The following is a 16,719-nucleotide window of genomic DNA, read 5'->3' on the forward strand; positions in this document are numbered from 1 at the left end:
ATTTCGCCTTAAAAAATTGTCTAGTTTTGCCTTCGTTAAAATATAAATATAGAATCCACTTATATCATCATAATTTTTTATGATTAATTTTTTAATAATTCAACCATAGAATTTATCAATATAACTATATTTGTGATGAAAAAAATTTATAATGATTAGATTTTCTATACTTGAAATAAATAATAATAATAATCATCGATGAGAGTTAACTCCTGCTTTTCCAAACCAAAAAGCTACAAAGCACTTTTGCCTTTGAGAAACTTGCAAGAGTTCAGAAATGTTCAACACTGGGGATGAAGCCCTTTTTTAATGGGAAAAAAAAAAAGAACTTTGATATTCCAAGTCAACTGATAATTGGAGTCAACTGACATCAACAGAAACAAAAATTTACCATAACTTTATATTCTTTTCACTCAAATAAAGGTGTGCCAAATCTAAGTGGTCATAAACCATCTCAAAACCATAAGACAAAAATAAGATGATCCGCTTGAACTGCATAATGAAAAGCATTCAAGGGGAGAGCAACATACACTCATCAAAGGATGACATGAAAAATTATCCCCCCAACACTTCTTTTGTGGAATCACACACTCCAAAAGGTACAAGCATAACTTTTTAACTCACTGATGGCAAATGTTCATTCAGAACTCAATCACACCCCCCTCCCCCCAAATGATCCAACAGTGTGCCACAAGTTGAAATGTTCATTCAGCCAAACACTGTGTCTTATCTAGAACCTCGCTGATACAAACCGTTGCCTCTTGATCTGTAGTCACCAGATTCTTGGTTGCTTCCTCTACCCAAACTACAGAACCAAAACAACCTCTCGAGGCTTCAGCTGTATAATTGCCCCTGCCTCTTCCCCTTCCTGGTAATTTTGAATGGCAGAATCATGTCAACAAAGCAATACTCAAAGCAAATTCACTTACATAATGAGAAAGCTGACTACCATTTCTAACCCATCAATGCAAATCAATTACAGCACATGCATGTTTCAAATAGGCAGGAAGAATAGTTTTGTTTTGGCTTTTTTTTTTTTTTTTTGCACAAGGAAGAAGAATGTAGTAACGCAGTCCTAATATGTTAGACACTATAAAACAAATTTCTTACTGTTCATCAAGATTGTCAATTTTACTATCATATTTAATAGACTATCATATTTAGTGACTACCAAACCAGGTCACCAAGAGTATTATCATAGAAATGCAGAAATTTAGTGAAGCAACAAGTAAAATGAGGCAGAAGAATTTAGTAACTCAAGTTTGTAAAGAGTCACTTTTTTGTACAAGTAAAAAGAATGCTTTTGTAGTTGTTCTGGAGATATCTAAAAGCAGCAATCACGAAAGAGAACTTTACTGAAACCATAGAAGGAAATCCTAGGGCACAAAAGAGTGTATATTAAGGTACATACTTCCTCCTCGTGTACTGCTGCTATTTGGCCTGCGTTCTTCTATGTAGACTTGCCTTTCCCCCAATTGTATATGAGATGCCTACAGAAGAAACAAAACTTGGTCAGTATTATGTAAAATATAAATACAAAAGCAATAAAGGAAAACCACAAAGCTTCAGGATGGCAGTAAACATACAAATTTGCTACAAAAGTAGATTTATGTTATTTCAACGGTACCACCTGGAGCTGCCATTGTAGTATATCTATGTATATAAAGCGTCCTTCATACAAAGAGAAACTATAAAGCCTTGACACTTAAGGGTGCTATAAGTCAATTTTCGTTTAAAAGCATCACAAAAGTGCATGGTTTCCTTCACCGTCCTCTCAAAATCTGCTTCTTTTTTCATGTATTTACGCAAGAAGCTCTTTCATGGCTGTGTTAGTCATCTCAATCTCATCCATCAGAAGCAGTGAAATAAAAGCATCACAAAAGTACATGGATGCAGCTTAAAATTTCCCAACAATATGAACAACTATGAAAAATAAAACAAAAATGTAATCACAGTGGTGCAATGTTAAGGAGTGCTCAAAGCTCCTTTTATAGTAAACTCAATGTTACAGACAAACATAAGTCAAACAAATAGTTACAAACTTTTGATGAATAATTCAAAAGGGAAACTAGCAAGGAATCTGAGAAAGTGTTGAGCTTTGAAATTCTAAAAGAAATACAGGAAGTAACTAGGCTACTAGCTGCAATCCAACACATACGCTTGAGAGAAAACAATGAAAATTCATACCTTGATTGCATTGTGAACAGCAAAAATGTCTTCAAACTCAACAAAAGCATAGCAAACACCAACAACATCCTGCATGCATCCAACACAAATTTAGTTTGTTTGAAGCCATATAAGAGGAGGGGGTGGAAGAAGAAGAAGAAGAAAATCACCTTGCGGTTCCGGATAAACACACCATCAGGCTTGATTCTACCAAAATTCTTGAACTCTTGCTCAATTTCAGAAACAGTAACAGTAGAGGGCAAGTTCCTCACGTAAACAGATTTGTATTCACCAATATATTCACCTGAATGTATGAAAATCAATAATCGGATTGCAACTCCAAATACCGAGTATCATGAACATTTATATGAATTGCGACCTCTAAATCTTGTCTAGTTGTCTCAACTCTAAACCTGAAAGGTATTTCTAATATCCCGCCTCTAAACCTTTAATTCCTCAAGAGTAGAAATGAAACTCTGATGCTTAGTAACCAATACATATGCTAGAGAAGGGCAATTGATTAGCCAAACCAAAATATCAAATAGAAACCATATCACTGTAACTCCTGATATTAAAAAAAACATACCAAAGTAGATACAGCTAGACTAACCTTCTTCAGAGACCAACCCTTCCTCTACTGCTTTTTCTGCTGCAGATTCAGACACATCTAACCAAGCAAGATGTGACTGCTGACTAGTAGGCTCGGGAATATGATCCCACTCTGAAGTACTCTGGGAAACCTTATTATAAGATGGTTGCACTCGAACAGATGAAACGGCTTGCTCCTTTGGAACACGCAACAGCACCTTTTTTAACACCAACTAACGTTGATTAACCAACCATAATTGTTTAAATTTCAACAAATAAAACACCATTAATCTGTGGTCTGAGTATCAGATAGGAAAAAGTGAAATCATACTCGACACTCATTTGATAACTCATGGCAAGTGTCCATAATTCCCCTCTGTTAATTTATTAATTGTTCATGTCTGAACAGTTTACTTCTTACATGAATGGGCATGTTTCAGTAATGCAAGACCGGATGTTGTATGCAACACACTTGAGTAGAATTCACTGAATTTTGGTTACATTAGGGACAAAGAAAGTATATACTCGTTCAGGTAAAATGATAGTAATTTAAGAAGTAAAGAATAGGCAATGAGAAACCTAAAAAAAGCAAGAGTCATAAACATACATAACTTGCATAATCAGCAATAGGGGATTACCTACAATAGAGGCATATGTTTTCCTTGGAGGCTCCCCAACAGGTTCCTCCAAAGGCATAGCTGGGATTTCTTGCACAATGCCCACCACATTGTGATGTGAAGCAAGAGTTTCATCTGCAGGAGCCTCCTCCACCACAACTTCATGTTCAAAATCTTCCTCTTGTGGTTGCTCAGGGAGACTATATTTGTCAATAGGATCATCATCTATATGAACAGAGTTGACATATTCCCTGGCCTCTTCCTCCAAAACATAGTCAGAATCTGTCAAATTCAACATGTTAGGCCAAACCAAAAAAGAAGAAAACAAATCAAAATCACTACCATCAGAATAGCACATAACAAAGACCAGGCGGAAGAAGAACTATTTCCCAGAGATTAACTTGTTCTTGTTAAGTAAAGACCACAATAAGGTGTTGACTTCAGTGCCTCAAGTGGTAGGATTATAAGCAGGCAACTTAAGGTAACAAGAAGCCACAAAGATATAATTATCCCTCAATTTTTGTAAAAGCTATAACATTAGCAATTGAGTATAAATATACTTAACTATTTCTACCATCTATGTTAGAACCTCTAAACTAGTTAGAACTTAAGTCATCTACATTTTGCATGCGGATAATAAGTCCACAAAATGCTATAACTTGAAATAAAAACTTAAAGATTAAATTGAGAAAAAAGTCTGCACACGGTACATTGTGGCTCTGCAACAGGGCTTGACAGATTTGGTTGAGCATCATGCTTGTTTTCTTGTAATGTGGAAGCTGGAAGTTGTGAAGTCTCTCCATCATCAATAAACTGTAGGATATCACTAAGAACGAAGTAACCCTTCTCTTGAGGAGCCAAGAAAAAGGTTTGCACAAATTTCCTTCTACTACTGAAATCCTTGATTTTAACGGAACCAGAAACCATCACCAGAACACCTCCATTCCAAGAATCAAGAGAATTAATTGTCATGAACCATGATCTCGATTGCGGTAAAATTTAGTGACATTACCATGGCATGAATTTGCTGCAGAGAAAGATTAAAAAACAATAAATTATAAATTAATCAATAATGATGTAAAATAAAAGGATTGAGATAAGTTTATTCCTGAAAAGAGGAAGCTTGAAAATAAAGGAGAAGTTACCAGCATCGCCGAAGCAGAGTCAGAGGAATCTCCATCGACCCAAATCATGGTACTGTCATCTGAATAAAACTGATGAACTAGATCAGGTTGCTGTTGAAGTACCTGATAGTATTGTCCGACGAAGTATGAACCAACCTGAAATTTTTAAAAACAACAAAAACATTGATTAGTAAACAAAAAAAAAAATCCACAGAGAAACATAGAACGTTTTTTTTTTTTTTTTTGAAGAAAAAAAGAATCGCCTGAGCAGGTCCAGGGTAGGAAGTGGCAGGCATTGTGATGAGTTAGTTAAATGACCTCAAAACAAAAACATGCAGTGAAGAGGATGTAGATCTAATCTAACCCCCTCACCCCCCACCAAAAGTTATAGTAAGTCTTGAAACCCTATAGTTGAAGTAGCCGAAACCCTAGTGATTGTTTTCATGAACTATTTAATGATTTTTGCGCAGAGTTTAAATGACGGGGGAAAAGCAGTTGCCGATTTGTTTCCGTTTCAAAAAACTAATTACGGTAGAGTTTCAGGAAGATGAATTGATATATTATTAAAAACCAGATCCTTTGTTCGCAATTTGAAAACAGAGTTTGAACTATTAAACTATAACCGCGGCGTTTTAAGCAAATATAAAAAGCGTCTTTGTTATGATCTTGCTCGGAAGAGAATGAATCGCATATGATGTTTTTCTTTCAAACTATTTTCTTTTTCAATTTTTTATATAATAATCACTTAACATTACAAAGATTGATGGAATCAACAAGCCTCGAGCTACTTCTTTTGGGCTCAAAATAATTTGAATAAATGCAGGGGATAGCCCATTAGTTGAGAAGATATTCTAACAAAATTTGCACCTATTCTGGAAATTAAAAGTTCTTTCTTCGTGTTTACTTTTTCCAATTTGGTCACTCAAATAAGAAACCCAACTACAGATCACATCATAATTTACTAGCATTTGTACAAACTTCACACAAAAAATCTAAAATTGGAAGTGAAAAAAAGGACACCACAATACTACTGTCAACTAAAACATATTAGTATTCTCAAAATCTACCCCCCGCTCGAAGACCCAAAAATGTCCACCTCGGCTTAACTGATTAGCTGTTCCATGTTAGAAACAGTCCGCGATAAGCATAAGACCCAAATAAGGAAAAATTAGGGACACCAAAGAAACTGGATACTCAGTAGTAAGGTCCACCATAATAAGCCTGAGGAGCTGCAGCAGCAGCAGGAGGAGGTTGCTGCGCTGGGGTTAAAGTCGTGGCAGCAGTTGGTTGGGCATAACTTTGCTGAGGAAAGCTCTACACAAAATCAAAGCCAAACATTAGCCCAACTATCAAATTTGAATGTTGATCAATCCAAAAACATTAAACTCCAGTACTGACTTACTACCCTAAGTTATTAAGTAGATCAAACGAGGGACAAGTTTCTTGTTACAAAATTCGGTAACATATGGGACTACTAAGGGCCAAGGATCATTCAAACCCTTTGTAATTGTATACAAGAATCTCAATATATATAAATATCTAAAATTCTCCCAACTGTTTGGTGTTGAGGAACATGAGGTCCAAGTTTCAAAAGGTCGGTGTAGCAAGTCAGCAACCGGGATGAAATTCCTGATGCCTTTATGTGTGCACTTAGTCAGGCAGAAAGTGAAAAGATTGTAAAAAACGATGAAAAAGGTCAAAAGAAAATGACTTTTAAGTGCCCTTGGTAGGAAAAAAAAAAGGTGAAAGGAAAGATAATACATTTCTATAAGAAAACAAAAAATGAGAGAAATATGAATTAAGTGCCACATTTACAAGATTATCCATCGTTTTCTAATTTTATTTTTATTTATCTTAATTTACAGAAGGTATAGTAACTAAAATAATATAACTTTGACTTTCTTGTTATTTTTCCACTCTATCAAGAACAGGATAAAAAGAAAATTCCATTCTATTGGACTTCTATTTTTCCCACCAAGCACTTCAATGAAAGAAAAAATATATAAATATATATTCATCTTTTTACTTATTTCCTCCAATTTCCATCTTAATAAGTTTTTTTTCTTTTCTTTTCCACATAACCAAGAAAAGCCTTAATGATCTTGGTGCACTAGAGTGATTGTTGTATCACTAGTCTGTGAAATTATAGTTTGAATCAGCTGTGAAATGTATAGGGTGCAATTATAGAAAACTGAATACCTGCATTGGATATGTTGTAGTCGGGTAAACACCATAACTGGCAATTTGTGGAACTGATGTGGGCACTTGTGGAGCTGCATAATTGCTACCATAACTGCTATATGCACCATATGCAGCCTACAAATTGAACAGGGACACAGTATGAAATCCATGAAACCATATAAACTCAACAAAGAATTAATTGCCACCGTAAATCCCATGCTCACATTTCAGCTAGTTTTCCCTTCATAAGAGGGCAACATAATCCAAACATGTAATAGCATGCATAACAAAGAAATAGGACTGACAAACTAAGCCTTTCACCTTTACATAGTCTACCATATATGTATATATCGTAAGGAATCATTATCCTCTATTTAAGATCATACCATCAGCTCACTAATTTAAAAGAAAGGTAATAAGTTATACTTCCATCCGTTCCTCTCCTATTTACATGAATATCCATTAGATCACACTTTACCACTAGAGTATATCCTATTTCATGTCCAAACTAATGTAAGCTTATTGCCATGTATGTTATCTTCTACATTTATTCATCATGCCGTATTTCCTCATACACCCACACCTCCAATCCTAACATTCTCATCTCCTCATGAAATGTTGCTACTTATTTGCTGAGCATTTAAACTGCACAACATTACTGATCTAGCTAGCATCCTAAAAATGATCCATCAAGCTCCAGTGAAACTTATGATCACACAAATTGCAAATCCACTCCATTTCATCTACCGCTCTGAAATCCTATGTTTAACTCCTGCAACCAGTCAATAATCAGTGCAAGCCAAAGATCATCACAGCCGTAGAAGTGAATCTAGAATGACATGAAAAAAGATACCAACCTCAATACTTTAGCATACACCAAGGACGAGCTCAGAAAAACTGAGACGCAAGATATTTTCCGGTAAGTTATTATGAACATGGCATTATATTGATCAAAACAAGGTAGCCTTCTTAAACTTTTCATGGAATACGAAGTGCTTGTAATAGCAGATACAAACTAAAGGCGCCCAGTTATACAAGTCTAAACCATCACCAAATAAAATAGTAACAGTTAACAGTATCTCCTAATATCAACTTACCGGAAAATATCTTGCGTCTCAGTTTTTCTGAACTCGTCCTTGGTGTATGCTAAAGTAGTACCAGTTAACAATATCTCCTAATATCAAACATACTCACAGGCTGGGATAGTATGAAAATAAGACGAGGATGTTCCAGTTACAATGAAAAGTTATATCTGGAAGTGCAATCTACCTGTTGGCTGTAGCCAGAAGTCCATGGTTGTGCCTGTGCCTGTGTAGTAGGGGGCCAAGTTTGAGGCTGTGCCCCATAACCAGCTGGCCACTGGTTTTGTGCATTTGGATAGGCACCCATCAAAGACTGGCCAGGTGAAGGGGCACCAGAGTAAGATTTCACAAGCTTTGTCTTATCTGAAGATAAAAATTCTTCAGCATGACGTTTTCTTAATTCCGACATGGGCCTATGAGGTAAAAATAGTTTAGCATGCCGATCTTCTGCCCTTTTAATGGACTGTACATCGTCAAAGAGACTCAAGAACTGCAAAATCACTTTTTCAATAGTAAGCTACCAGTAAAACTTTCTTAGAATATTTAAGCATTCCAAACAGCATTCAACAATCTTGAAAGAAAATCTTCAAACTTGAGATATTTCAACAGCATTCGACGACTATATCTTCAAACTACTATTGTCAAAGGCACTAGGTGCAATCTCTAAGTCTGCTGTATGGCCCGAGGCACAAGACACAAAATAAAAGCACTCGCCAGAGTAAAATAAGGCGCATACATATAAAAGTATATATGTAAAATATAAATGAAATTTTATGTAATATATAATAAATAGTTACTTTAGATAAATTTTAATATAATTTGTTTTAAAAACTCAAATTGTTGTTCAAGTCTAACAATTCACTTACTAATCTATTTCAAAATAAAACAAAGTTTGAAATGAGAAGTCATCATTAGACATTAGCTAGCTATTTCCCTGGCTAACCTGTTGCAAAAATCAGTTAAAAATTACACATGGAGAAAATGAATTAAAACGAAAACAAATAGTAGAATAGATAAAGAATAGAGGAAAAAAATACATGTTCACTTTTGATTGGCAATATCTATATTTGGTTCTGAAGGACTTCAATGTTTGAAGGATGTTGAAGCTTGGAGTTTTGATGATTTAACAAAGTTTTAACGTAATTAAATTGTAGTAAGTTCATATTTAATAAAATTAGAATATGTTTTAAGTTTTAAAATAAATAGTAAGAAAAGTCAGCTTCACCACTTCAGTGAAGGAAATAATGGATGGTATCTGAGTTTAAGGAAAAAAAGAAACTTAAAAACTAAGAAGTTCGCTGCACCACTTCATTGGTGTTAAAAGAAACTGATATCAAGGTTATGATTATCAGCAATTTCCATTTCACAGCCAAACCAAACCTCCACACGTGACTCACTATTTAATCCATAACCAGAAATAACATAAACAAAGCTTAAGCAGAGTACATTTTAATCACTAAGCACTCAATGCCAAATGTAGAAATCCCACAGAATGCAGTCAATAAGCAGGTCATTTGCATCTTCACAAAAACTATTACCTCCAAAAATATGCTAGATAGATCTTCCTTGTCTGCAGCACTGCCATCTGAGTTTGGGGATATAAACTTGTCAACCAATGACTGTAAATAATCAATCTGCCTTGGTGATGGTAAAATTGTTTCAAAATGTATTAAGGCCTACATGTAAAACAAAAGAAAAATCAGAAATCAGATACCTGAGGAGAATGATCAAAATGATGTAACGAAGGGGTTTGTGTTTGAGAGAGACAGAACCTCAAGGAATGGTTTAGACAGTTGGACATGGTCAAGTGCTCCAGTTAAAATTTCCCTGGCCTTCTTTGCATTTCCAGAAACCTACCCAAAAAAAATATCAATGGGAATAAGAATCGGGACATTAGTGAGAATTTAACAAAGATAATAAACACTTGGAAGTAAGAGGCAATCAGACTAAAAATGAGTTCAACAAAAGTTTCTGTAGTCTTAGACACAGACCTAATATCATAAAAACATCCTTAAGAGACATAACATATGTCAGGTGTACGTTTCATCCTATTCTTTAAGGAATTTTAAGACATTAATCTGGCTTCTCGTGTGAATCATACGATGATTTACAAATAATAACTGAACATTGGTTGTTATGCAAGCCATGTGAATGAACTTATAAAGAGAACAGAAATGTCAATATGGTAGAGGTAACAAAGTAATTCTGTGATACAACATACTACGCATTTAGTTTTAGAAAGTACATATGTGAACTATATGATGAATTAAGAATGATGATTGGACACTGGTTGTCATGCAAGCCATAAAATGAACTTGAAAAGAGCACAGAGATGTGCATATGGCAGTGGTAACAGAGTAATTATTTGGAACATTAGCAGTATAATATTAGAAAGCACATATTTGACACAGGTTCAGACAAAGGTGACGCATAAAATTCAACTCATTCTTTAAGAAAGATCAATGATATTAACATTGGCTCCTGGACCAACGAAAAATCCCATTTCCATTTCACATGAACCATTTCATAATGAAAAAATTAGGTATCACAAACACAGCCACCTACCAAGTAAGAAAATCTAGAATACTGTGCATACAGCATTGGTAATGTTTGAGAATGCTCTTTTCCTTTTTCAATGGCAATAGCTTGTTCATATAAAGAGAAGGCATCTTCCAGTTTCCCCTGCAGAATCAAGATAAAACAACCCCTTTGGAACAAGTAAAAACATTTAGCAGAAGTAAAAACACATCTGTATGCTATGTATTCATACCAGACGGCATTCCATATTTGCATGCTTGATAATTGCTTCAAGAAGACCTGGTGATATTTCACTGTGAACAAGGTGATACGCAGCTTGAGCGCCTTCTATGTCCCCATTCTGCTCCTTGAATCGAGCCGCAAAAAGATGGATCTCTGGTTGCCTCTGTAGAATTTTGATAACTAATAATTATCAGTAAAATGCAACACACCACAAATAGCTGCAACTAGCATGATGTCACTTTTTAAGTTGCCACATAAACACCTAGCAATTACACTCATTTTGCACACTGATTCCAAAATTAATATATATAATCAAGAGCCATGTGTGATAGTAAAAACCAGATCACAAGCTCAAATAGTTCCCTAACCATGAAAATAAAATAAACGAAACACATGTTCTTTCTTCAATTAATTCAGTCAGGGCACAGAATAAGCAGATGAATATACAAGTGGGAAGTGCCATTTCCATCAAATAATATTTTCTGACAAAAGGTTCTGAACTCCTAAACTGCACCATCTTTAAAGAGGTGCAATGATTTTTTATACGTTAATAACAACTTAAAAATTACAAGTGAAAATGACTGAAAACCATACTGCTCCCACTTTCCCATTAATATTGTGTTATTCGACTGTTTGATAAATTGTACCAAAACAAACCTCAAAGCAAAAACATTGATAGATATGCTCTAAACTTTTTTTTTTCTTAAATTCTTTAAAATATTTAAATGACAGTAGTAAAAAGTTGAAAAGGTTTAACTATGACAACTAAAACTCAAATGGCTGTTCTAGAAGGGAGATAAAATTCATCCAAGTAGTATTTATACAACAAACACAAACTGCACTTCATACCTTGACGAAGACTTGCGTAGCACGCACAAGTGCATTATTAGCAAGATCCATGCTTCCACTGGCTTCCATACATAAAACATATCGTATCCAGTACTCAGGATAATTGGCACATGCTATAAGGCACCTTTCATATAATTTGACCACCTAATTCACAAATGAAAATATAAAAATTAGACAGAGATCTAGTGCAGCAAAACAATGAACAATGGATGATACAAAGCAGAAGGAGAAATGCATAAGAAATACTCCATTGTTGGAACAGAGAGGCCCCTCAAATATGATGGGACCCCATTGCCTGACACATAAATGGTTAGGAAGACAAGAACACACCTGCAGGCATAACATTGGAACTTTAAAATATATAAAATGAATTCACTGTTCAATACATTACAAACCTAAAATGTCCACTGAAAAATAAGCGTTTGAAGTACTTAGCCTCAAAGAAACCAAATCGAAGGTCCATGCTTTAGTCTCAGTACATTTCCGTTTTAAAAGTTGCTTCACCCAACGATTTAGCCAATAAGGCAAATGATGCAGCAGATGTTACTTAACTGTAAGTCAATATATAACAAACAGGGCAACTGAACACTACGAACCATAGCTAAACTGAAAGATGGAAAAAACAAACTCAAATACCTTATTGAAGTCACCCTCTCTTTCTACAAAGTCCAGGTAGTTATGCCAGTTCTCAAGCTCAGCAACATTGAGGGGCCGCACATGAAAGTAAGGCCTTCTGATAGCTGTTTCAAAACCAATGATCTTAGAATCGAGCTCTTTGGCCTTTTTATATAGTTCTTCTCTAATGGCAACATACTTCTCCAACTCTTCTGCTTCTGTTGAGCCAGCAGTTAGAGGCTTCTGCATTTGTTCTGCAGCATCAGGATGAACCTCTCCTTCATTGACTTGGCCATCAGCCTCTGAAACTGGGCCTGATACATTGGCAGCAGCTTCCTCAGCAGCTCTTAATTCTGACAAAGGTCGACTTCCAGCCAACTCTTTGAAACTGTAATACAATAGGCATCAAGGAATAATGAAGTTGTGGGAATAATAAGCAAAATAACATGATGAACTACTGCATAATTATCCATAAAATCACTATTTTAAAAGTTAATGAGAAAATGCATTTGCATTTTGAACTATCCTCTATCAACCCATAAACCTCACCCCCCCACCCCAATATTCAAACTCGTCTCCCAAGTTAAAAGCCCCAAATTTTCTAGTGTCTCCTTCAGGACTACATATGCATTCTTTTAAATCAAAAGAAACGTCACCAAACATTAACATTCAAACAATTAAAAAACAATGCTTTGGATGAGCAAGTTGTAGCCTTGAAACAACCCTGAGCAATTGCTGCTAAGATTATACAATGTGAAAAAACAACTTAAGACAGGAAACCACTACTACTTAAAATTCAATTAGTAAATAGAGGATATTGCACCACACTCCATTTAATATCTACTTTTGATACCAGAAGGAAAGAGATTTATCTTAAGATGCAAAGGCAAAAAAGGATTTAATGGATTGAAGTAAAAATTTCGCAGAAACTGGTAGGTAATTTTTTTAAGAATAACGACTAAATGAACCATGATAACAAGGTTATTGCGTAAGTTAAGCCAATCTCAGTAAAAAACCTCAGATAAATGAAGGAACATGGTAAACTAATGTAACTGTGCCAATAACACGAACAGTTAAATATGAAGAGACACAAAATAGGCTTACCTGTTGAAATACCTATCTAGCTGTTGATTAGGGTTCTCAAATATTCTAGTATAAATAGCAGCAAGGCGACTCCACTCCTGGTGCATGTATTCATATTCAATGTACTTATCCCAAAGAGGGAAAGATAGATAATCAGTTCCAACATATGCTAATCCTCGTTCAAAAAGCCTGAAACACCATGAAACAGAATAGTTATTACACATATGAAAAACCATACAGCAGTGCAGACAAGTCAACAAACAGAAGACAGAGGGAGCAATGTTAAAGATGAAGGAACAATTTACTCTAGACGTGTACATATGCTGCATTACCTCCAGGTAAAAATCAAATGTTTAAAATAGGGCAGCGATTGAGGCCATATAGCTCTTAACTGGATGATATCTTCCTAAAAGCATTTTGCATATTGATGCACCTCAAATTATCAAGGTTAAAGTAATAACTCAAAGATAACTACATGAAGTGTGAAGAGCTCAGGAACATGGTCAAAAACCTAAAATTGTTTCAACGATCACCCATACATTAGCCTCAAAATTAAGGGAATAAACAGAAGGGGGGGAAAGACTTCCTAAATTATATCCCTATCAAACCTCTCTGCCACGAATGTAAGGAGTTGCTGTTGAAGGCATACAAAAATAAAATTTGAAAGCAGCAACAATCACCAGATTTACATAACTGAGAAAAGCATACAAGCATGGTCTCCTAATGCAAACCAGGAAGAAGAATGGGTAGATTAGCAGTTTTTACCTTCGGATGGTCTCTGGATCTCCATATGTTTCAATGGCAAAAGCACAATATAGCACCCAGATATCCACAGAATATGTCACTCCCTGAACTGCTCTTTCATAGACCTCCACAACTTTGTCCATGGAGCCTATGCGTGCTTCATGATCCGCATACTTTTTCCAATAACCATAACACAAAGGAAACTCAGCCAAGAAAGCATCATAAACCTTCCGAATTTTCAGTATATTGTTCTGCATATGGACAGATGAAAACTCAATTGGCAGACAAGAGACGCAAACTTAGATAGAAAATTAATGAGGATAAGTTCATAACCTAGGAATTCAAATCAACGCAAAAACCCCCTAGAAAATACAATATTAACTGAAAGATGGGTGGTGATCTTGCCTCATCCCACTAAAGAAAAGTTCAACAAAATTACATGCGACTTTTGTTAATTTTCACAAAATTATTAAGGTGAACCACCAGTCCCTCCCCAAATTATATTCATTTTAAGCATATGGGGCCTCTTTTCAACTACATAGTCTCCACTAAACTATACGAAAATAAAGATGGAAAAAAATTAGATATTAATTAGGCAACATATCACTGATTTAAATAGCACATGCGATATAAGATATTAACTAGGCAACATATCACTGATTTAAATAGCACATGCGATATGGCATCACGGTTGCTATTCCACAATTTTTGCTCTCTCTGCCACCAATAACATAATTAACCATGATAAGAATCCATTATGTCCGTGGCTTAAAACACATGCACAGATGCAATTTAAACCCATGAAACAGGTAACTAGCTCACGAAATTTCCAACATGTAAAAGATAACAAGTCTGTGCAATTGTTCCCATGCAACAAATTTTCATGCTCACATACCTCTGCAACCTTCTCTGTTTCCTCTATCAATACAGTCCAAGCATTAAAATCCAACGAATTGGCTCTCAAAATACTCCATAAACGTTCTTCTTCAGCAGACATGGTTGGTGCTAGATGTCAAAAATAAAAATAAAGAAACAATTGAGTTTCACATTTTCTAAAACTCAAACACTATAATAACAATAATAAAAGGGGAAGGTAAAATGTTGAATAAGATGCTTTTAATCAAAACTAAGTGTAGACTGCAGATGTCCCCAGAACAACACCCACATCACGTTGATCAGGAACAAAGCTTAATGGCAGAGTGCCAAGAGACAAAGGCTGTTTCTGTGCTAACAGAGTTTCAAGTCATTATGGCATACAATAGGCTTGTTAACTTGAGATACAAATAGCAGAAAAATGAATCAAAATATTAAAATCATTACTAAGCCCACTTGTTAGTGCCTTTGTGCATAACTGATATACATGACAAACATGCCCGAGAAAAACATACCAGAACCATCCACAAACTCTGGTGCAGCAGAAGCTCCACCTAAATTATCAAAAGCATTTCCATTCTCAACTGTGGTTGCATTTCCTGCTGCATTAATAACATTTCCATTTAGAGGATAATTACAACCAGCAGCTTTTGATGCATCTGCTGCAGTATTTTCAACTGCAACAGCAGTCTCATCTGTTGATCCACCAGCTGGCTTACCGTCATACATTGCACTGCTTTGACCTTCTTGACCAGCAGAATTTGGGTAACCACCAGAAGCAGTAGGATCTCCAGTAGCCTGGGAGGAGTAAGCGCCAGAACCAGCAGAATTATAAGCTGCTGAAGTATAATCCATCATTGCTGATGAGTCGGCAACTACTGCTTCACTATCTCCCATTCGAGGTCAGGAATTCAAACCTGGAGTATGCACACTCAAACTAACAACAAGAGAAGTATTTCAAGTCATTATTTTACAGGGAAACAATACCAACCAAAAATAAACAAAAACTTTTCTCCATAAAAGAATTAACTAAACGCCTGTTTTTCAGTTCTAACTTGCTAATTTTTTACTTACTCGGACATACAAACAAATATACAGGGAAAAAAACGTATTTTTTTTTTAAAGAATGGTGCTGAAAAACTGAATGGCCAAATTTAATAATTTATAAGTAGAACTAATAAGCAGGAAAAATAGAGTTGTTTATCGCAGAGAAAACTTCAATACAAAGTAAAAGAGTGCAATCTAAAAACTCCAAACTTCAAAACAAATCCCTAGCCAATCTTTAAACGGTTTCGGCAAAACAAAACCCTAAGTTGGAGGAATTGATACAGGGAGAAAAAGGAAAAAGGCTGGGTACGTACCGGAAGGAGCAGCAGACGGCGTCGTTTTGCGAGGCGAGTTCTGGATTCAACAGTTTGGAGTGATTTGAGTTGATAAAATTAGATGAGGTTTTCTTGGAAAGTTCTTTAAGAGTTTTGCACTTTCTTTTTTTTTCTTTTTTTTTGGTGAGAGAGAGAGAAACGAAGCAAAGAGAACGAATAGGAGAGAGGAAAGGGTAGGGTAAGTGGGCGTGGCGGTTTTTATTCTTTGGGTTACGTGGAGGTGGAGGTGGAGGTGAATCTGAGCCGTTTATTGTTTTTGGGTGATGGCTTTATTCTGGACCGTTGCCTTTTTCAGGAGGGCTTTGGTGGTGCCAGGTGGCGGAAATTTAGGAACCTACATAACTGGGCCAGATTAATAAATTTAACTACTGGGGGGATCCCATATTTCACATTCGCCTTTCAAAATACTTACGGGAAATTTTTACAACACTATAAAAATTAATAATTATATTTGGGTTGAATTTTTTTTAAATTTTAATTTTTTATATTTATCTATATATATATATATATGTTGGAAAGAGAAAGTGAAAATGCGTTTTATAGGACGAGTTTTTACTAAAACTAACAGTTTTGCTTCTTTGCTTAGATAGTTAAAGTGTTAGTATTTTTATCCTTAAATCTCAAGTTCAATTCTTCTCTTTCACATTTGTATTTT

At 35.4% G+C, this 16,719-nt stretch overlaps 2 protein-coding genes across 5 annotated transcripts; both read right to left on the reverse strand.

The window, feature by feature from the left end:
* Positions 1 to 386: 386 nt before the first annotated feature.
* LOC105798484 (nuclear transport factor 2) lies at positions 387 to 5,197 on the reverse strand. Its single transcript, XM_012628574.2, is given in 11 exon segments — positions 387 to 801; positions 804 to 868; positions 1,412 to 1,490; positions 2,188 to 2,256; positions 2,337 to 2,470; positions 2,777 to 2,972; positions 3,397 to 3,653; positions 4,082 to 4,343; positions 4,345 to 4,398; positions 4,517 to 4,651; positions 4,759 to 5,197. Coding segments are annotated over 11 exon segments (1,359 nt in total). The 5' UTR covers positions 4,792 to 5,197; the 3' UTR covers positions 387 to 726.
* A 147-nt stretch (positions 5,198 to 5,344) lies between these two features.
* On the reverse strand, positions 5,345 to 16,241 carry LOC105798454 (pre-mRNA-processing factor 39-1). 4 transcript variants are annotated; one of them, XM_012628541.2, is made up of 15 exons: positions 16,044 to 16,237; positions 15,402 to 15,619; positions 15,198 to 15,281; positions 14,705 to 14,814; positions 13,831 to 14,060; positions 13,087 to 13,254; positions 12,004 to 12,370; positions 11,368 to 11,511; positions 10,529 to 10,681; positions 10,324 to 10,440; positions 9,531 to 9,611; positions 9,297 to 9,434; positions 7,946 to 8,248; positions 6,695 to 6,811; positions 5,345 to 5,809 (listed from the first exon to the last, which is right to left on the reverse strand). In XM_012628541.2, exons 2-15 carry the CDS (start codon positions 15,577 to 15,579, stop codon positions 5,690 to 5,692), a joined length of 2,310 nt encoding a protein of 769 aa, XP_012483995.1. In that variant the 5' UTR covers positions 15,580 to 15,619; positions 16,044 to 16,237; the 3' UTR covers positions 5,345 to 5,689. The 4 variants fall into 4 exon arrangements, with proteins under 4 accessions (XP_012483995.1, XP_012483987.1, XP_012483975.1 ...); XM_012628533.2 differs by having other exon boundaries at positions 15,198 to 15,284; XM_012628521.2 differs by having other exon boundaries at positions 15,198 to 15,619; positions 16,044 to 16,240.
* Between the last annotated feature and the right edge of the window lie 478 nt (positions 16,242 to 16,719).

The sequence above is a fragment of the Gossypium raimondii genome, chromosome 7, assembly GCF_025698545.1.
Source record: "Gossypium raimondii isolate GPD5lz chromosome 7, ASM2569854v1, whole genome shotgun sequence".
Classification (NCBI taxonomy): Eukaryota; Viridiplantae; Streptophyta; class Magnoliopsida; order Malvales; family Malvaceae; genus Gossypium; species Gossypium raimondii.

Bases quoted from the DNA above. Each gene is read 5' to 3' on its own strand.
- LOC105798454 (XM_012628521.2), bottom strand. From the start codon at position 15,579: ATGGGAGATAGTGAAGCAGTAGTTGCCGACTCATCAGCAATGATGGAT. The intron at 10,682-11,367 runs GTATGAAGTGCA...AAAATTCTACAG, and splicing joins CTACGCAAGTCTTCGTCAAG to AGGCAACCAGAGATCCATCT. The intron at 5,810-6,694 runs GTATTCAGTTTT...GATTTTGTGTAG, and splicing joins CTACAACATATCCAATGCAG to AGCTTTCCTCAGCAAAGTTA.